This window comes from Haemaphysalis longicornis, unplaced genomic scaffold (assembly GCF_048455015.1).
Source record: "Haemaphysalis longicornis isolate Haplotype H1 unplaced genomic scaffold, Haemaphysalis longicornis Haplotype H1 scaffold_1, whole genome shotgun sequence".
NCBI lineage: Eukaryota > Metazoa > Arthropoda > Arachnida > Ixodida > Ixodidae > Haemaphysalis > Haemaphysalis longicornis.
In genome coordinates this window covers 449,303,969-449,321,696 of record NW_027526203.1, presented here as the reverse complement: position 1 = coordinate 449,321,696, position 17,728 = coordinate 449,303,969, and the positions used below count along the sequence as shown (strand labels likewise).

Sequence of the window (17,728 nt, the reverse complement as noted above, 5' to 3'; positions counted from 1 at the left end):
TAGGGAAGAATTCGACAAGAGCTGCTAATGGTGCCAAGAGGACTCACCTGCTCTCCATGTATAGTTCTACTGTTCTTAAAACCCTCTTGCATATTTTTAATGCCTTTTCCACCAAAAGTCAATCGCACCTTGATTGAAAGTCAATTTAAATAAAGTTTTCATAATAATGCCGCCTCAACTTGAGTGTTTCAGTTCAAGATGAGCCAAATACAAACTTATCACTCCAATATTGCTCAAATTCATGGCATAATTTTTAACTACTTGTGGTTATACATTTCCCCTAGCTGACATATAAAATATGTCATATAATAGCTTTGACAGCATTGCATTTAGGTCTGGTAACAAACTTCTGCTTGTTTCTCAAATTCGCGTTAGGTGGATCTGGCTCATTAAAAAAAAAAAAGCGCCTCGTGTAAGCTGCTATATTTAGACCAAAATAACTTAAAACCCGCTGTACCAAACGCAGTGAAATTTTGGTAGTATGCAAATACATATGCTGGCAATGCGTGTACGGAAATTCATTGCTCTGCATTAAGCCGTGCAAGTATACTGCGAGTGAATTTCTGCTATGTTAGCTATTTTTCAACGGCTGCATAACAAAATATATTTGCTGAAACAAAAATTCTCACCGTAATTATCTGCATTCATGTATATTCTAAGCACATACCAAATCACGTATAATTACATCGAATAGTTTTCTGTACTTATTGAAAATGCTGATGCAAGGGAAGCAAAAGCACGATTTTTCGCTCTTGAAATGTGGCTGCTAAAGCCAAGTGGGCTGAAATAGCGAGGTCGAAAACTAGAAGACTTCTGCTTTCTCACGGTACATTAGCCATGTCTGTTTTGCAAACTGAAGTGCAAGAGCGGCTACACAAACATCGTCTAAAACTGGCACCGTGAGCAGAGGGAGTGGGACCGCCACCGTAAAGGTGCTATGCCCCGATTCTCCACCACAAATGGATACATTTACCATATTAATTATATTTCAGTATAATGAAGTAAATTTCCATTTCACTGGCTTTGTTTTTTGAGGTTTAGAGAGAGAATGAAGAGCACTCGTCAAACATAGTACATTTCAGAAGCTGCGTGCAGCACTGTAGAGTCTACAATGTCGTCACAGTCCGCCCACTGAGCACGCCTAACTCGTCGCAACGGGGGCCTTGAAAGGACATTTCTGGCTCCCTTCAGGGCAGGTGGAACTGCAAGACCCCAGCGCCTATTGTTGCTTTCCTTCATGGCGACTGTTGACAACAGTGTAGCCTCCACAGTGCTCAACAATATTTTTCACTGTGTCATGTGATCAGTATCTTACAATTGTGGGAGATGTAGATCCCTAATTGGAACTTTTAGAGGAGACAAAACCCCAGTTTGGAAAACCTCGGGTGCCATTTGTGGCAACCGAATTGATGTCACAGTTTTTCAATGCTCTTTCAGGCCTCGAAATTCAGATTGTAACCCGTTTTATGCTTCATAGCAGCTGTATGTGCATGTATAGTTTATAAAGGTGATACCTAGTCTATACAGGCGATACCTGCCCTCAATCCGTTACATTCTGCCCTCTGGGCTTGCCAGTGCGTTGTCACAGTTGGCAGCAACAAATTCATTTGCAAATGCTCTGCTAAAAAATCCCACTTCCGAATGTCCTTTTTTAAAAGGTGTAAAGCTGTATATTCTAGACTTTACCATGACAAAGCAGCTGGGATATGTTTTTAACTTATTTTTAGCCTATCCTTTAACCCTTTCAGGGTCAATGTACATCCCCGGCAAATGCCTTCAAAGTGGTTAATGACATACATGTTTGTCATCGATGGTATGTTTAAAAAGTGCACGTTTTTAAATAATTTCCCTCGCTTGGCATGTGCTGCCACACTGCGGAAATACGTGTAATGTTTTTCTTGTGCCGATGGCTCTTCTTTTCTGTCTTTATGCTTCACTACAGCAGTGCGCCGGCCATCAGTTGTGCATTGGGTCACGGGTGGGTGCGCGGCGGCTGGTTTGGGTTTTGTCCTCCGGGCGCTTCCCACTTCTTGCGTCTGCGAAACTGATGCGCTTCTTGCACTTCTCCGGCTTCTTGCATCCGCAAAACTTTCTTATAAGGTTTCTTACGTTACTGATGAATAAGCCACGCGTATGCAACAACACAAACGATCTTTTGTCACTTTATGATCACCCTAAAACAATTGGGACAATTTTTTCTCAAAGTAGATCCGTCCGGAGATTCGATCTCAGCAATAAAAAAAAAAAAAAATCAACCCTGGGGGTCGCATTTGGGGAAAAAAATTGACTCTCAAAGGGTTAACAAGTCTATTGTGGTACCTACCCCCCGCCCCTGAGCTGCATTGCTTTGTTCATACAGTGGACCTGCGTCCACGACATCCAAGAGCAGCCTCCCGCAACAAGCTCCTGTGACAGTGGTGCCAGCTACAGTGGGGCAAGCAGCAACAGTTCATGTGGCGAGCGCGAGTGGCCTGACACAGACTCTGAGCTGGAGGACGAGCTGCTCATGGGCAGCGGGGGTCCGGCGCACAGCTTTGCGCGGCCCGCCCCGGACCCCCTGTGGGACAGCGAGTGGGAGAACCTGTGGATGCCGCCGGCCTACTACGCCGGCGAGCAGGCGCCCGCGGGCGGGGTGCCAGAGTCGCGAGTGTTCCACGTGTCCCTGGGCGCGCCGCACGGTGGACCCGTCGTCACCGAGGGCACCATGGAGGAGGCCATGGCCCTGCTGTCGGGGGAGCCACCCGTGGTGGGCTTCCAGCCCTTGGGTGGGGGCCGGCCCTCCAAGGACGCCCGGTGTCAGTCGGCCCAGCCGCGCCTGCTGCACTACGCCCAGGAGCCCAACCGCGGCCGGGGCTGGATCAAGGAGCTGTGCTTCAGCACCGACGGCCGGCTTGTGTGCTCCCCACTTGAGCGGGGCGTGCGCCTGCTTGCGTTTGACCCCGACATCCGCGAACTGAGCGACTGCGTACCCGCCACACCGCCCCGACCCCTGGTCCACGTGCTGACCAACGTGAGCCACTCAAACTACGTCGTCAGCACCAAGTTCTCACCCACCCACTTCCTCCTGGCTTCGGGCTGCCTCAATGGACAGGTGTGCTTTCACCAGCCGGTGTTGTGAGTGCCCACGAACTGCGCTTCTCTCAAGCACTGCCAAAGGCAGCCCCACATGCCACATCTTGGGCTTACACTGCTAGGAAATTGCACATGGTGCCGCCATCGAGTGCAAGAGAGTTTGTGCACCAGTTCAGTCGCCGCAATTAGAGGACTTTGCGCATGGGGCACCAGGCCTGCCGATGAACTTTGTACAAAGTGCGCAGAAAGGAAAGGGAAGGGGCAAATAAAGTAAACGCGTGTACAGCACAGTCTAGAACATTTTTATTGATTTGGGCAGTTAGGAAATTGCACATCAAATCTCAGTGCCACATTTTGAAGAATTCTGTACAAAGAGGGAAATAAAAGTAACCTGTTATTATCTGTACAGCAACTCCTGGAACTTGTCGAGTGTTTATTTTTCCACATAGCCACAACAATATATTTTGGAATGGACCCTTCAGGCAAGGCTCGCAACGAGTAGCGCCCAGTGTCTGGCAGGTGCCACAACAGCCTTCATGTATCTACACAGGCAGCAAACTTCTTCACAGAATGGTGCAGCACTGATTGGTCTTGCGGGCCTGGAACACACCGTGCGGGTAAGCGTTTGAACCACTGGCATCGCCTTTATGACAATACTACTGTTGACCAAAGCAGTCTGTGATGTGTTAAGGTGCACCTCAGATTCAGTAACTGCAAGTAAACCTACCCTTCAGCCTATGTGATGAAGTACTAGGAGATGATAGATGCACCCAAGCCTGCTCATGGTGCACAGAACACCTTCAGTTCAATTGTTTTACAAAAACCCTACATTGGTAGGTGAATGTCTTTTAGGATGGGTGCTTTATAAGTTACAGTTCAAGTAAGATATCACCCGCCCTTAATCATCTGCTGTGCCAGTTTGAGAGCTGCATCACAAGGCTTTCAGCAAGGCACACTGTTCAAAGGCCCCCCCCCCCCCCCCCCCCGCTTCTCACTGTGAAAATACTAATCTTTCAGGCACTTCTTGTGCCACCTCAATAAAATGACTGCACACCATGTGGTCAACTAACTTGATGGTTTGATCACAATATGTCTGACACTGCCAAGAGGCATTTTATAAAATGTGTTGCCCACCACTTTGTCGACATTTAGCTCAAATGCAGATTTTATTTTTGAGGCGTTGTGCGGTACCAAAACAACCAAAGATGATGATCACGTACCAATTGTTTAAAGCATTAATCTTGCAATATTTTCATATGCTCATAAATTTCATGAAAATTAGGCTTATTTATGTCAACAGTTTTACATTCTTTATTTAGGAACAAGGCATTAGACATGTCTTGAAACATCCTATTCCAGTCATGCATCGGAAGTGTAGTGCAACTCAGCAAAAAGGTAATCTGACACACAGCTGGTTCGGAAGCTTGAGTTCGGCCAAAATCCAACGGCATACCTCCTGGCAGTGCATACACACAACTTCCTAGTATCATTTGAAGGTCAAGTCACTGGCATTCCATACACAAATTTAGCGGCTAGCATTTACAAGACTTAATAAAAGCATGAAAAGCAGCAGACTGCATCACTGTGCCGACATTATCTCAACCTATGGCATATGTATTGTTGCATCATCTATGTTTCAAAGCAAGTCACAAAGTCAAAGCGAAGTTACATCTACTAAACAATATCGGTGTCATGTAATGCTATCCTTGCCATGTACAGTAATATTGCAGCGTAGCTGTACTTTAGTTGGACACAGCAAAACAAGGCTGCATTCAACGGCTAACCATTTTTTATTCTTGCGGAATACGGTATTCACTTTGTGTAGCTTTGCATACATTTAATTTACCCATGTATTGTAAAGTCACTTGTGAAATTAAAAGATGAAAAACAGGCACAACTTTTAAACATGCAATTACACACAAATAAATAGTTTGCAATACCCTTACAAGTAACAGAATAAATGCAGGAAATGAGCCACCTTCACCATAAGGAGCACCAACAGTAGCTCTTGAATCCCCGCTGGGGTATGCTCCATCATGATCATCATCATCGAGCAGAATCGTGTCATTAAAGTGCAGAACCCCGTTCCGGTCAGCCATGACTCTGAACCCTGCTGCCTGTCTCCTCTTTCCCTAACATTTGGTGCCGGTAAACCCGGGAAGAAGACCAGGGACCGACGTGGAGAGCAGCAGGAATGCCAGTGGCTGCAGGCATGCGAGACCCAGAGCCATTCACCGCCGACTCGCCCTGAGCCACCTGGAACCATGGCTGATAGTGACCGCACACCGACCACAACTCCCTCGACGGCACCAACGCCAACACTGGCGTTCCTGACGCCGCCCTCGAGGAACGGGCGACTAATCAGACAACCGACACCGGGCGTGGCCATCCTCGGTGCACCGACAAAAACCAACGCAGACATGCCACGTCCCGTTCAGTCCACCATGCTTGAAACAAACAGTACCGCTACGGAAGAGCAAGCTGGTGACCTGGACACTCTGCGTTCGTTGCGGAAGCATATCCGAACCGACTTTAAGAGAATTTTAACCAGTAGCGGCCGACTGTTAAATGAATCAAATTGAAAGGTAACTGAAAGGTATCAAAGCTGAAAGGTAACTTAGAAGACCTTCATCAGATCAGAAATGATCTTACAGAATTGGACTCCGATATTTTTTACTTAATCGAAGATAAAGTTGAGCAGGAAGTTCAGGATGCGGATTGCTGCACACTCAGATTTTTTCGAGTGAGTGCTTGCCTCAAAAATTGGATACAATGCCTCGAGAACAATGAACTCTTAAATATGAAATCTACAGCCTTTTCCGAAATGGTCACCTTTCTAGAAACACCCAGAGACTTCTTGTACTTGTTTACTGAAAGTGTGCCCAAGCCTGTCAGAAAAGAGTGCAAGAACTTTTCATCGACCATGGATGGAACTAGGGGAAACTCAAACGGCCCTTATTCAACTGAAAGCATTACGATCTGAAGAAACGCATTGACCCGGCATCGTGGGAGTTCGAGTACATCTCTGTTCCAGATTTCATGAAGGGGGAGTCCTTCCCGGAAATTCCCCAAACCCAACTAACTCCAATCGCCGAAATATGTGAGGTTGCGCCTGTGCGCAAATATAAGTCGTTACATCTTACTCGAGCTGGAAAATCTGAACCGCTGCTCGTGCTCGTCACTGCTGATCAACTTGAGGAAACAGCGAAGCCTTATCAAGATAAGGCAGAACCATTTTTTGCGTTGAGGATCATCATGGAAATAACATCGTAAAAGCGGACTCCACCGAAAAGAAAACATGAACAATTAATGGCAGGCGCAAATCTGATCAGCGAACGTCAGTCAACTCAGGCCACAAGAATTGCTGCAACACAGCCAACCCGTCGAGGGTTGTTCGAGGCCGTTTTCGGAATGCGTTCCTGACAGAAGCTGGACACATGTTGTGGTTCAGCTGCATACCACGTTGGCGACACTCAGCGCTGCTGAAGCAGAGACGACGGTTGAAGCACCGCTGGAAATGGAAGTAATGACTACACCTGAGGGCTGTTAGAAGGAAAAACATTACGGACAGAAAACCCAGGTTTCAAGACTACGGACTAATGGTTCATTGCCACCTTCATGTCTCGGAGGCGGGAGTAAAAAAAGTGGCGAGTACGCAATCGGCATGCTCAACGTGAAGCCACGACGCAGCGCGGACATGTCGGAGGCCTGTAAAAAGCGTTGCATCAGTGGGAACCGCTATGAGGAGCACAACTTCTGCTCAGACGTTTCGACAAACTGCAGAATCCGCTGGGCTAGCCTTGCTCCAAAAAAAGCTTGCTCAGGTCGGGTACAACAGCCTGCAACGCGAGATCATCTACACGCAGCGCCAACAAAGAAAGAGTGTCGAACTGTGAGAAAGAGTGGCGTCACTACGCGTTTCAACCCTGTACTTGCTTGTGGCTCACGTATTATGCGGCAGCGGGAGGGTGTTGAATCCCCGCTGGGGTATGCTCCATCATGATCATCATCGTGCAGAATCATGTCATTAAAGTGCAGAACCCCGTTCCAGTCAGCCATGACGCCGAACCCTGCTGCCTGTCTCCTCTTGCCGTAACAGTAGCCATGGAGTCAAAGTCAGCTACATAATTGCAAATCAAGTTCTAGGGTACCAAACATGACTGGACGTGCTAAAAAGACCAAGGATGTACCGTATTTTCTCAATTCTAAGCAGCCCCTACCATTTTTCTTTTCAAAACTCAATACGCTCTAAAGTCTTACCGCACATTTCTATTTAAGTGCCATGATAACAATGAAAAGGGGTGTGCTAATAAAATAGTGTTTTGAACCTGGTTGCCACTTAGGGGCTTCATAAAACCAGTAAATTTAGTGAAATCTCAAAAATTCAACATCAAATGTTCATTCTGGGCTGAAGTTTGCACTGATAGCACGTTTGCAGCTAGCTTATTTCCCTTATTTGGGCTTGTGCACCAGCTGTTTGTATGTGAAACAACTTACATGCTTCTATTTTCAGAGAGCAACACTGAACTAAACTAAGCCATAGAAAGTCCTGCCAACAACATTAGCAAGACTGACATAACAGAGTCACTTTGAAATTCACAATAGCTACTGAAGAGAGGTGCAGCATATGCAGATCACATGATCAATTTCACTTTCTCAGTACTCCTTTCCTTCACATAAATTATCCTGTACGAAAGGAACTAGGTAATTAGAGTGAAAAAAAAAAAGAGTTAATGACAGTTTTTGTGCTTTAGCTTTATTTTTTACAGCAGCAGTACGTCTTACATCGGCACATTTCACTAGTGCTCCGAGCTTTCGTTTTTTTTTTTTCCATTTTGCTGGCACAAGCAAAATGCTCAAAAACATTTCTGTAAAAAAATGTTTTGCACTTCTGTATTTGTCTAGCAGTGTGTCTTATACTAAACCTCGTGAATAACCCTAAATAAGGCTGCAGCATTTACAAGCATATAAACGAGACGTCACAACTACCGCAGCTATAACTTGTGCTGGCAGCCTGCAAATAAGCAGCTGTACCTGGCAATCATGTATTAGCAATGTTCCACAGGCACATTACTAGTTGCGAATAGGCGCCCATCCCGTGCATTCTTCTACATCCTTCGTCTGTTTGCACTGTAACACTTCAACATAAATACCCACCAACTTGCCCAACCATCTGTTTTATTGCAAAAAAAATCAGTTTCAGGCCCGGCAATATTTTGTAAGTGCGCAGCAACAGTGCTTTCGGCTTTATTTAGTTTCAGATTTAGCCGTTAAGGCCTGCCTAATTGCAGAAATGGTGTCGACGCAATAAGCTTCATGCTGCAAACCGATGACAATGCTTGCTCTCGTGCACTTCTCCAATGTTTACAAGCAAGGCCCCCCTAGCCAAGGCCACCGGTTTCACCATTTCTTCTTGATTTTGATGAATGAGGTTTTTCTGAGACACGTTCTCAAGTGTTTACACCTTTTAGAACACTTTAATATGATTGAAATCAACACTGGCATTAGGCATATGTGAGTGGGACAGCCACCCTGGATCTTGCAACTGCCCAAAGGCCCAGACAGTATATTAACTTGCAAGTTGCTCTGTCACTGTTGAAGTCTCGAGTGCGGTGTAAAATAACGATCATACATAACGGCCTCATCAGCCGGCAAATACCTGAAGCACATTGTACTCGGCCAAATACATTCGCTCACGTTCAAATTCGCATAAGAGTACCACTGATGCTTGCCTCTGCAGACAGCACCCACTCTAAAACTGAGCACGAATTCCCTCCACTCTGAGGAGGAACAAGGCTCAGCTGCGCTTTGTGCTGAACTATACTTGGGCTGTGTTATGCACCTGTGATGAACCTTCATTTCTGTTCCCGAACCACTGGCACAAACTCAGCATCCAGTGGGTGAGTGACAGGTAAGTGATGATAAAATGCAACGCAAATGTCAACCATGGTCCTGATCTGGTAGCTGGATTTAGTGTGGGTGCATAAGCAGATGTAGCTGCAATATCTTTATGAGCAAGACAAGGGCTCGCTGAATTGATAACAATGGGTGTGTGCACTGAGCAGAACAAAGAGAACCTAATCGGACACTGAAGAGGAAAAAAAGTTGCCCTGATGAAGAGATAAGCTCACTGAAAACACGGATACACCACTCATGCATACAGCACTTGCAAAATTAGGTGGGAAACGATGAAATACAAAGACCAGTATTGCAACCCTAAGCTATTCTGTGGAACTGCCACTGGAAGTAATAAAAAGTCAACCGACAAATTCCACAACAATATGCCACAACAATTTGATAAAATTCAAAATAGAAGTTTTCTATAGGGTCCTTCTTGAGCACCAACATACAAAAAGAGACCAGGGAACAATATACGACTCGCGCCAAGCCACTGTGATGGACAGCAGCACCGAAGGTCGACACAGCGATTCCAGTTTCAGTGTGATACCTCATTGTTCAGTCAGATCATAGGTGACCCCTGTACAGCACTGCAAATATGACCGACTGCTTTCAATACAGTCCCTGCCTTGGGCTCCTGCTGCAATAGAAACTCCTAGTGAACATTACCTTTGCCTCAGGTCAGGTTAGTTTAAGCTGACCAACTACTGGATCTTCCTTCAATGCAGCACGGAACAAGCGGGCCACCATCAGCCCAATAAAACTGGGAGAATGTGCCTTCACAATATTTTGCTCTGTGGTTGCCTCGGTTGGGGATATTGGTAGAGAGAATGGGAATAACCACAATACACTGCAATGGAAATTCACTGTTTTATTTGGAAGTTCACACCGCTTATGGCGTTCTTTACTGCTGAAAAAAACGCTTAAAGTGCTATGGGAAGGTCACACTTTTGTTTGAAACAAATTTGTTAGTTGCTTTCAGTGTCCCTTCAACAAAAATAGCTAACCAAGCTTGAGGCCCAACTATGCCACTTTTCATATGACGACGACTGATATGCTGCTTTCAAGAGGAAGCCCTGTATGTGCTTGTTGAGAACTATCAATTCATGCAAACACTACTCTCAATGGATAAGTAACTGATTGAATAAGTACGAAAAGGCATCATGAATTTGAAAAATGTTCAGTAAGCAGCTAAGGGAGGTGGAATGCTACCGACTTCAAGTGCACTGATACTACGCATTTTATCGCGCGAACTGAATCAGATATGGTTTGTTTGTGTCCAAGCGATTAGGTTCTGCATTTCTTACTTCAGTATCCACACTCAAACACTCCCAAGTTCACTTCACTGTCAGTTAAAAAAAAAAAAAATCAAATGGCTGCTGCTTAATGCGGGATGTGAAAACACTGCTAGGAGCACGCTTAGCACTCTCTGTTCCTTTTTTGCACACATTGCAGGCAGTGTAAAACTGGGGTGGTCTAGCACAGCCAGCTGTCTCAACAAAATATCTATATTTTTCTTTGAATTGAGCCCATAGCTTTACATATAAAACGACAATCATCATATTTTTGAGACACAGGTAGCAGTTTTGTCCAGACCGCGAGGACATACAGACATGAGCCAAAGCCAACGTTTCTCTGGCAGTATGGTTTTGGGATTCTCACGTGAACTGCAAGCAAATATGCCGTTTAAACAACGCAATCTAATAAAGTAATCTAATAGAGTTTAGAAAAAGATCACACGCAGCCATTTCATTAACTATAAAATGTACTAACGAACCAAGGTACAGCTTATCGTCTTATCGTCTATCAGAATACATTACAGCAAGCAGTCATTTTCGGCCAATAGTGGCATATGGTGGCCAGTCTGCACTTCAAAAATAAGCTTCAGCTGCCTAAAAGGTTTGATGCATGCACAATGGACTTATATGACTCAGTTTGCAAAATGCAGCTGCCCATACAAATTAATAATTTGCTAGTGTTTCATTAAGGGGCCACGCAGACAAAATACAATTTTTTTATTCGAAAGATATGTTTTGTAGTGCCCCTGGTGCTTGTCCGGAAGCAAATGATGCTTCATTCACTGAGAAACTAATCAATTTAAGTTAAAATTTTGATTCTCCCGCCAAATCGTGTGTTTTCATGACGTTTGCAATGACATCACAACAGCAGGTCTTCAATCTAAACCTAGTGTGCTGCGGAGCCTTGTTTACCATTAGTCAACCTAGATGGCGCTACCATACCGTGGTGGGCCGTTTTCAGCCTTTGCTTTGTTTCTGACCATATTTTTACCTGGCTTGTTTTTGTTAACGCAGAAAATAATCATTTCGTGAAACTGTTCGCTCGACAAATATTGTCACGTAAGACATCGTCACTTACGCCAATCGGCCAGTGTCGTCTGACACAACCCCAAAGCGCCGCAATGCTGTGCAGCTAAAACAAGCATGGTGTGCGCAGTACCAACACCAGTACGCATCGGTACTTCTATGTTTACGGTAATTTCGTAGCTTCCACTGTTTACTACACCATTCTTATTGCTATAATAAGAATGTGCCCTAAATGTAAGCGCAAATAATTCATTCAGCAAGCTTATAAGCCCTACCTAATTTGTGTTTGCTGGCCTCAGCCAATCGCAGAGCCGGCACATGACATCATGGGTTCTGTTGCGGGTCGCATGGCCATTCCTTTTTTTCCTAATTGTGTACCTTATATGAGCAAAGTTTACATTAAAGGGACCCTGCAACACTCTTCGAGCAGTGCAAGTAAAGCTGTGCGACGTTTAGATTACACAGCCAGGAATACTTGAGCCAAATATTACACGTGCACGTGAAGCGGTGAGCGCGCAAATTGCTGTGAAAGACGCGGAAAAAACAACTTCGCTCTCTTCAATTTTCCTCATTATGCACCCCTGGCATGGCCTAAATGACGTCACTGCGATAATGGTTGTCCTATTGGCTGTCGCGGCTCAACTTTGCAGCTTATTTCTCGCATTTCCTGTGACGATCAACCGTCGCCGCAGTGTATTAACGTCTTCTATGCCTGAACCTGTACGCACAGTTCTGGCGTTTCTCTTGTGTTTTGAGTGCGCGCGGAGTTTGAGTGACAAACTCAATACTCCCCTTTTAACGAGACTACTCGACAACAAACGTTTATTGCTTCAAAAACGCCCTACCAGCCTGAGCGTGCGCTTGCTAGCAGGCAGCCATGCCTGCTTTTTTGTGGCACCAGACCTGACCCCATGCTGCAGAGAAAAGGAGAAAACTCCCCGGCCTGTGATATATCAAAGGCCGCCAAAGAAAACGTTGTGAGCCTGTCCGCGGTCAAGTTTTGATGATAGTGAATTGATTTTTATAATCTTGCGGGAGGAGATTGCTGGGACAATAGACTTTACCCCACAAAACATTCTGAGTAGTCAATGATAACAACCGCAGGGTCCCTTTAAAGGTGGTGCCAGTACAATTCTATTCTAACAAGGCAATCTTTTGAATAAATTAAACTCTTGTTTTGTCTGCATGGCGCCTTCAAATATGACTCCCACCCATATACAAATGAACAAGCTTCAATCAATTTTGTGTAACTCGCAAAATCACTGCAAGTAAGAAGCCTGGAAAATTGTAACACAAGGAGCTTTGTCATTAAGTTACATAAAGTATCCAGTGTTGAACCCAAACCTGACAGTTTGCAGCAGCAAACACGGCTGAATTGTGGAAATAGATTCGGCATCCTTATACAGCTAGTTTTGTTTTAGTGGAAGGGGGGGGGGGGGGGGGGGGAGAAAAAGAAAGAAGCAGAGTTTTACTTATAAACTACGGCAGACAAAGCACGGCTAGCACTGACCATGGTGGCTTCACACGGGCGCTGGTGAAGCAGCTGCTCTGTTCTGGCATGTGGCACGGACTCACTGGGTGCAGGACGGCGTTTCGCAACCTTTTTTTGAGGGTTGCGAGCATTGCCACACATTAGATTTTGTGCAAGATAGCATACAGCGGTGGTGGGCAGCATAAAGCCATTAACCTCGTGGAATGAAACTGCAGCAGAACCGACCCCAGCGGACTACGAGGGCCTTTTAACGGCAAGGGCCCAAACAAGCCGCGTCTTTATTACGCTGCTATGTGGAGCACTAGTGAAAGCAATTGTATTCACCCACAGAGCATTTATCATCCCAAAAAAGCGTGAACACTCAGTGCAATTACTGCGTTCACGAGGTACTAATGTGGTGCCCTTTTTTGTGGCTGTACAAGCGAGATTTCATAGGTCCTGCTTCTGAAGGAGCTGGATAGCCGTAGAATCCCATGCAACACCGCTCACCCAAGAAATCTTAAGAATGGGGGGGGGAAGGCGGGTATGCAAAAAAAAAATGCTGAGCTGCACAATGTAATAACATCAAAATTGCACAGGATTTAGCATGGTGCTGCTACTTTGCCGTGACGAGGTAAAATGTGATTTGTGTTTGTACTACTACTGTCCGCCTTTACCAAAACTGTTCACGCACTCACTGTTCCACTGTCAGACAGTGAATCTCAACACTTGCAGCACAGATTTGCCTTAGAGCATTTTGCTTCACAAATATTACTGTGAGAGCAGGAAATGTGCTCGTAGTGCACGGAGGCTGTTTGCAGAGTGCCATGCACTGGAAGGGCGAGCTGCGCTGATGTGCATATGTTGACGTTTGCAGTTACACGCGAGCACATTTTTGACAGCGCCCACCTAACCACTCAGAACAGCGATAACCACCTCACAATAGTGTCAACCAGGAAAGCCAACGTGAATCCACAAGTGAAACCTTAACCACGAGTAAACAAGATATAAAGAAAGCATGTATAATTTTGTGCATTGCTTAATTTAGCCACAGTTAGAGCCAAGTGAAGTACAAACACACTCACAGTTTTGTAAAAGGTTTTTGACTGCATGCTCAGGTCTTCTGATTTTGCCACGAGGTCGTCCAGCTTCTCGCCCCGCTCCAAGACAGCTTCAATGGTGTTGTGCTGCACACAAGACATGCTCTCATTCCTCGCCCGCCAAAACACAGATGCGGACCTACCAAAATAATTTTCGTTTCATCCAGGTCGGCCTGAATCTTAGTCATTGGATCCGCTTCCGTGGGCACCTATGAAATTGTGAAAAATGACACTCCGCACATCTAACAGTGAAAAAAAAAAAAACCGACTTACCTGGTACTTTGCCAAGAACTCTTCCAAACCTCTGTACTGGCATGTGCTGCAATGAAAAGCAAATGGTAAAGCACCACGAGGACAACTGTCCAGTCATGTTACCTTTCAACTATCAAGGACCATGTATGTGCTGGAACCTTGGAAGCAAAGTCATCCAGTACCTAAAGGATGGAAGACCGGCGTGAGCTGGGTATGCTGTACCAAACTGCACAGGTATTGATGCTTACCTTGTTGATCAATGTGTGCGCAACTCGACTTGGGTACTCGTGGTCGGAGACGACGACACCCGCCAGGCAGTCACTACGGACGTAGACGTGGCACATATATTCTGCACGAAAGATGCCAAGGCGTTAAGACCATGGTTGAGCCGCGCGCAGTCGTGCCTACCTTTCTCCCGCACTGATGACCGGGTTGCCTGACAGCTTCGCGACACTAAGATTTGACTGGAAAATTTGAGAAATTCCACAACGCTGCAACAGGAGAAAATACGTTAGACGTTTTAGGGGTGAAACAATTGCTTTGGGCAATGGCAGTCGAATACACAGCATATAATCAGGCTGGAGGTACCCACCTCGATCGCTGAAAGAAGCTGAACGATGACACTTCGCTTGCACATTTTAAAAGCACACCTTTGGTTGAGTGCTTGTACAGCACAGCTATGTGGAAAAGCTTTACCATGGTGCGTTTTCCTTCCGGGTCTCTAGTTTTTCTGAAAAACAAGATACTGAGATTGCAGCTCTATCATGTGCCTAGTTATGGCCACTGCATGACAAAGGCCTCTCCCACAGACTTCTAACCACTCTTATCTTGTGCTATCCGAACCCATGCTTTGGGGGCTTATTTCATCCCATCAAGGAGTTTTCTGTATTGCTGTGCTTCTACTCCTGTCTTTTGGTGGCCATTCCGATGTCATGTAGCCCTCTACATTATGCGCCTTGCCCAATTTCCACTTGTCTCTCAATCTGATCTCAAAAGTTATCCACCCACACTCGCTCCCTACCCCACTAAGCTCATTTCCTGCTCTTAAGCATTACTCTTATCACCCTTATTTCCATAACTGGTTATGCTGACCTAAGTTGCCCTCAGGTTTCTAAATAATACACTCCTCCACACACAAGCAACCACTAAAAGCACACATTGATTGTACACAATTTTTTTTAGTGACTAAAGTATTTGTTCACTACTTGGAAGTGCTTGCCGAATGCACCCAACCCATACCAATTTTATGGCTGATTTTTTTGTGGTTTTCGATCAACATAGACATTTATTCACCTTCTTTAGCATTTCATTACTTAGGCCGAAGGGAACGCTCTGTGCATGCCTGTTTAAGGGGACACTAAAGTCAAAACACAAGTTGCTCTAGATCTATAGATCAACTCACCAAGAACACAAATATGCCACTCTTACGCGTAGCTTTTCTAAAATAAGGCAGAAAATAGCGAAAACATGAAGAATGGTGTTGCTGCCACTGGCTATACCGCAAAACTTGGTTGAAATTGCATGGCAAATATTTTAGCAATATGCCTTCACATGTTAATAAAAACTGAAATGGAAGTAGTTGTCGTGTCATGTTTGAACGTCAAAGAACAAAATGAAAGCTAGAAACAATATCATGGCAGCCCAGCCGAGATTGCGCATCGACCCCAAACGCCAACAAGCTCATTTCAGTTTCGGTGCAATATACTCAGCTGAATAATTGTTGTGTGACCCCTGTACATTACTGTGTGCATAGACACTTTTATTATGACTATCTGTAAGATTTTGCTGTGCTAAAAAAAAAAAAAATCAGGGATCCTTATCTGGCTAAAGCCAGTATTTTCAAGTTTACGCAAGGTTTTCCCTGGCTAGCACTGGATGGCGCCTCATCCACGCTTGTGCCAATACTGCTATGCGAGGAGGCATGCTGCGCACAAGTGGTTGATTCGACACCGACCTCCTCACGGGCTAAAAAGGGCAATAGGCTTTTCTTCAATAAAGCATCCATGTTGATCACGGGTCCATAAAGAAACATTTTGTTTAGTGGTCTGGAGCAGCAAAGGACGTGGGAGTTTGAGAACGCATGATCGATTTGATCGAAACTAATGAAACCGCTTGGTACGTGGCATGGTTGTATTCGGTTGCTTCTATACCACTAGACGTCACCACTGCCCCGCTTGCTACCGGTTTATCGTGACGCAAACAGCATTTGCTCTAGCCGCTGTTGGCATCATGGAGTTGCTGCGAGGGAAATGAAGGAAAATGCGTTGTTTGATTAGCCATTTCTCAGCAATTAAAGCGTCTTTCAGCACCAAATCAACACTGAAATAGCCATAGGAAGGTCACACTTTCATTTAAAACCAACTCACTGGTTATCTTCAGTGTCCCTTTAACATTACCTTTGCTTCCTTTACATTTATCGATTTACTTAGGGCTGAGTACAGTTCGTGAAGTATTCTTTGCAGGTCTTCTCTGGGCTCACTGAAAAAGATGGGATCATTGGCAAATCTCCACAGGCTCAAACATTCCCCAATTACTCGTATCCATGGCTTCTTTTTCAACTACGCTTTCGAGATGCTCCCCTTAGACATGCTGTCAATAATTTCATAGAGCTGACGTCTGCTTGTGTCACTAAAGTGGCTACTTGGGCATGTTGGTTGTACGCAATCTGGGGAAGACAGCGCAGCCGGCACACAGACAAGAAGGAAGAGGACCGGAGCTGGACCCAGTGCTCTTTTGTGTTTCCAGTTCTCTTCCCCCCAACGCTCGTGTGTGTCCAGTCCTCTTCCTTTTTGTGCGTCTGTCAGCTGCGCTGTCTTCCCCTGCTTGTCTCACGCCCTTCCACACAGGAAACTTCTCTCTTACAAAAATTTATCGTGCCTCTTGTGGTTGACTTGTACAACTCCTCCAAGAACCTTATATAAGTCCCCTCTACTCCCTGGCCTCTCAATGCTTCCCCTCCCGCGGCAGTGTCCACTGAACCAAACGCTGTTTCGTAATCTGTAAATGTCATGAAAAGAGGTTTATAACATTCTGCGGATTTCTGGATTACCAAGTTGATGGAATGAAAGTATCCATTATTGGGCAGCCGCTTCTCTCATTGGTTAGAAATCCAGGGTGCCTCTTTTGCAATTGAATATTACCTCCGTAAACATGATGCGTCTCTAACTTCCAGGTCTTTGACATCACCACCGCCGATTAAAATTAAGTTGGCGTTTTTATGGCGTCGCGGTACATTTAATGTCCTGAGACTCACTGAAAATAAACCTGCGAGCTTTCTCAGTAGATTGCAGCTTGTGCGACAGCAAGTAAAGAATCTATCACAGGATAGTACAACCGCTTCAACTGGCGGAGTCAGCTAGCTTATCACCAGATTCCATACCCATGAATTACAGACCGTATGCAATAAGAGGCCTAGCCTGGTCGTTTGCCAACATTACTCATATAATACGCGCAAACCATACTGCCGATACGTCCATCAAACAACTCACAGAATTAATTCTGAAGACCGAATTGACGAGCTGACGACAAGCGACCACAGTAATGTTGGAGAACGGAAGTTAGCTGCTGCTCTCGTACCCAGTTGTACCTACCCAGTGTTTTTGCGAATTGTG

General features: G+C 45.3%; 2 protein-coding genes across 6 annotated transcripts in view; one reads left to right on the top strand and one right to left on the bottom strand.

Moving 5' to 3' along the window:
* LOC144155972 (DDB1- and CUL4-associated factor 10) overlaps positions 1 to 3,493 on the top strand; it is a 22,272-nt gene extending 18,779 nt beyond the window's left edge. For both annotated transcript variants that reach the window (XM_077687715.1, XM_077687716.1), the window contains exon 7: positions 2,360 to 3,493. In XM_077687715.1, the coding sequence (XP_077543841.1) occupies positions 2,360 to 3,118 (759 nt within the window). In that variant the 3' untranslated portion in view covers positions 3,119 to 3,493. The remainder of the gene's footprint in view (positions 1 to 2,359) is intronic.
* Ykt6 (YKT6 v-SNARE homolog) lies at positions 3,354 to 17,728 on the bottom strand. Of its 4 annotated transcripts, none has more exons than XM_077687718.1 (11): positions 17,606 to 17,719; positions 16,484 to 16,595; positions 14,710 to 14,847; positions 14,526 to 14,608; positions 14,366 to 14,466; positions 14,241 to 14,299; positions 14,139 to 14,184; positions 14,009 to 14,074; positions 13,851 to 13,952; positions 12,805 to 12,894; positions 3,354 to 3,671 (listed from the first exon to the last, which is right to left on the bottom strand). In XM_077687718.1, exons 3-11 carry the CDS (start codon positions 14,814 to 14,816, stop codon positions 3,636 to 3,638), a joined length of 690 nt encoding a protein of 229 aa, XP_077543844.1. In that variant the 5' UTR covers positions 14,817 to 14,847; positions 16,484 to 16,595; positions 17,606 to 17,719; the 3' UTR covers positions 3,354 to 3,635. The 4 variants fall into 4 exon arrangements, with proteins under 4 accessions (XP_077543844.1, XP_077543845.1, XP_077543843.1 ...); XM_077687719.1 differs by having other exon boundaries at positions 16,514 to 16,595; XM_077687717.1 differs by lacking the exon at positions 16,484 to 16,595 and having other exon boundaries at positions 17,606 to 17,728.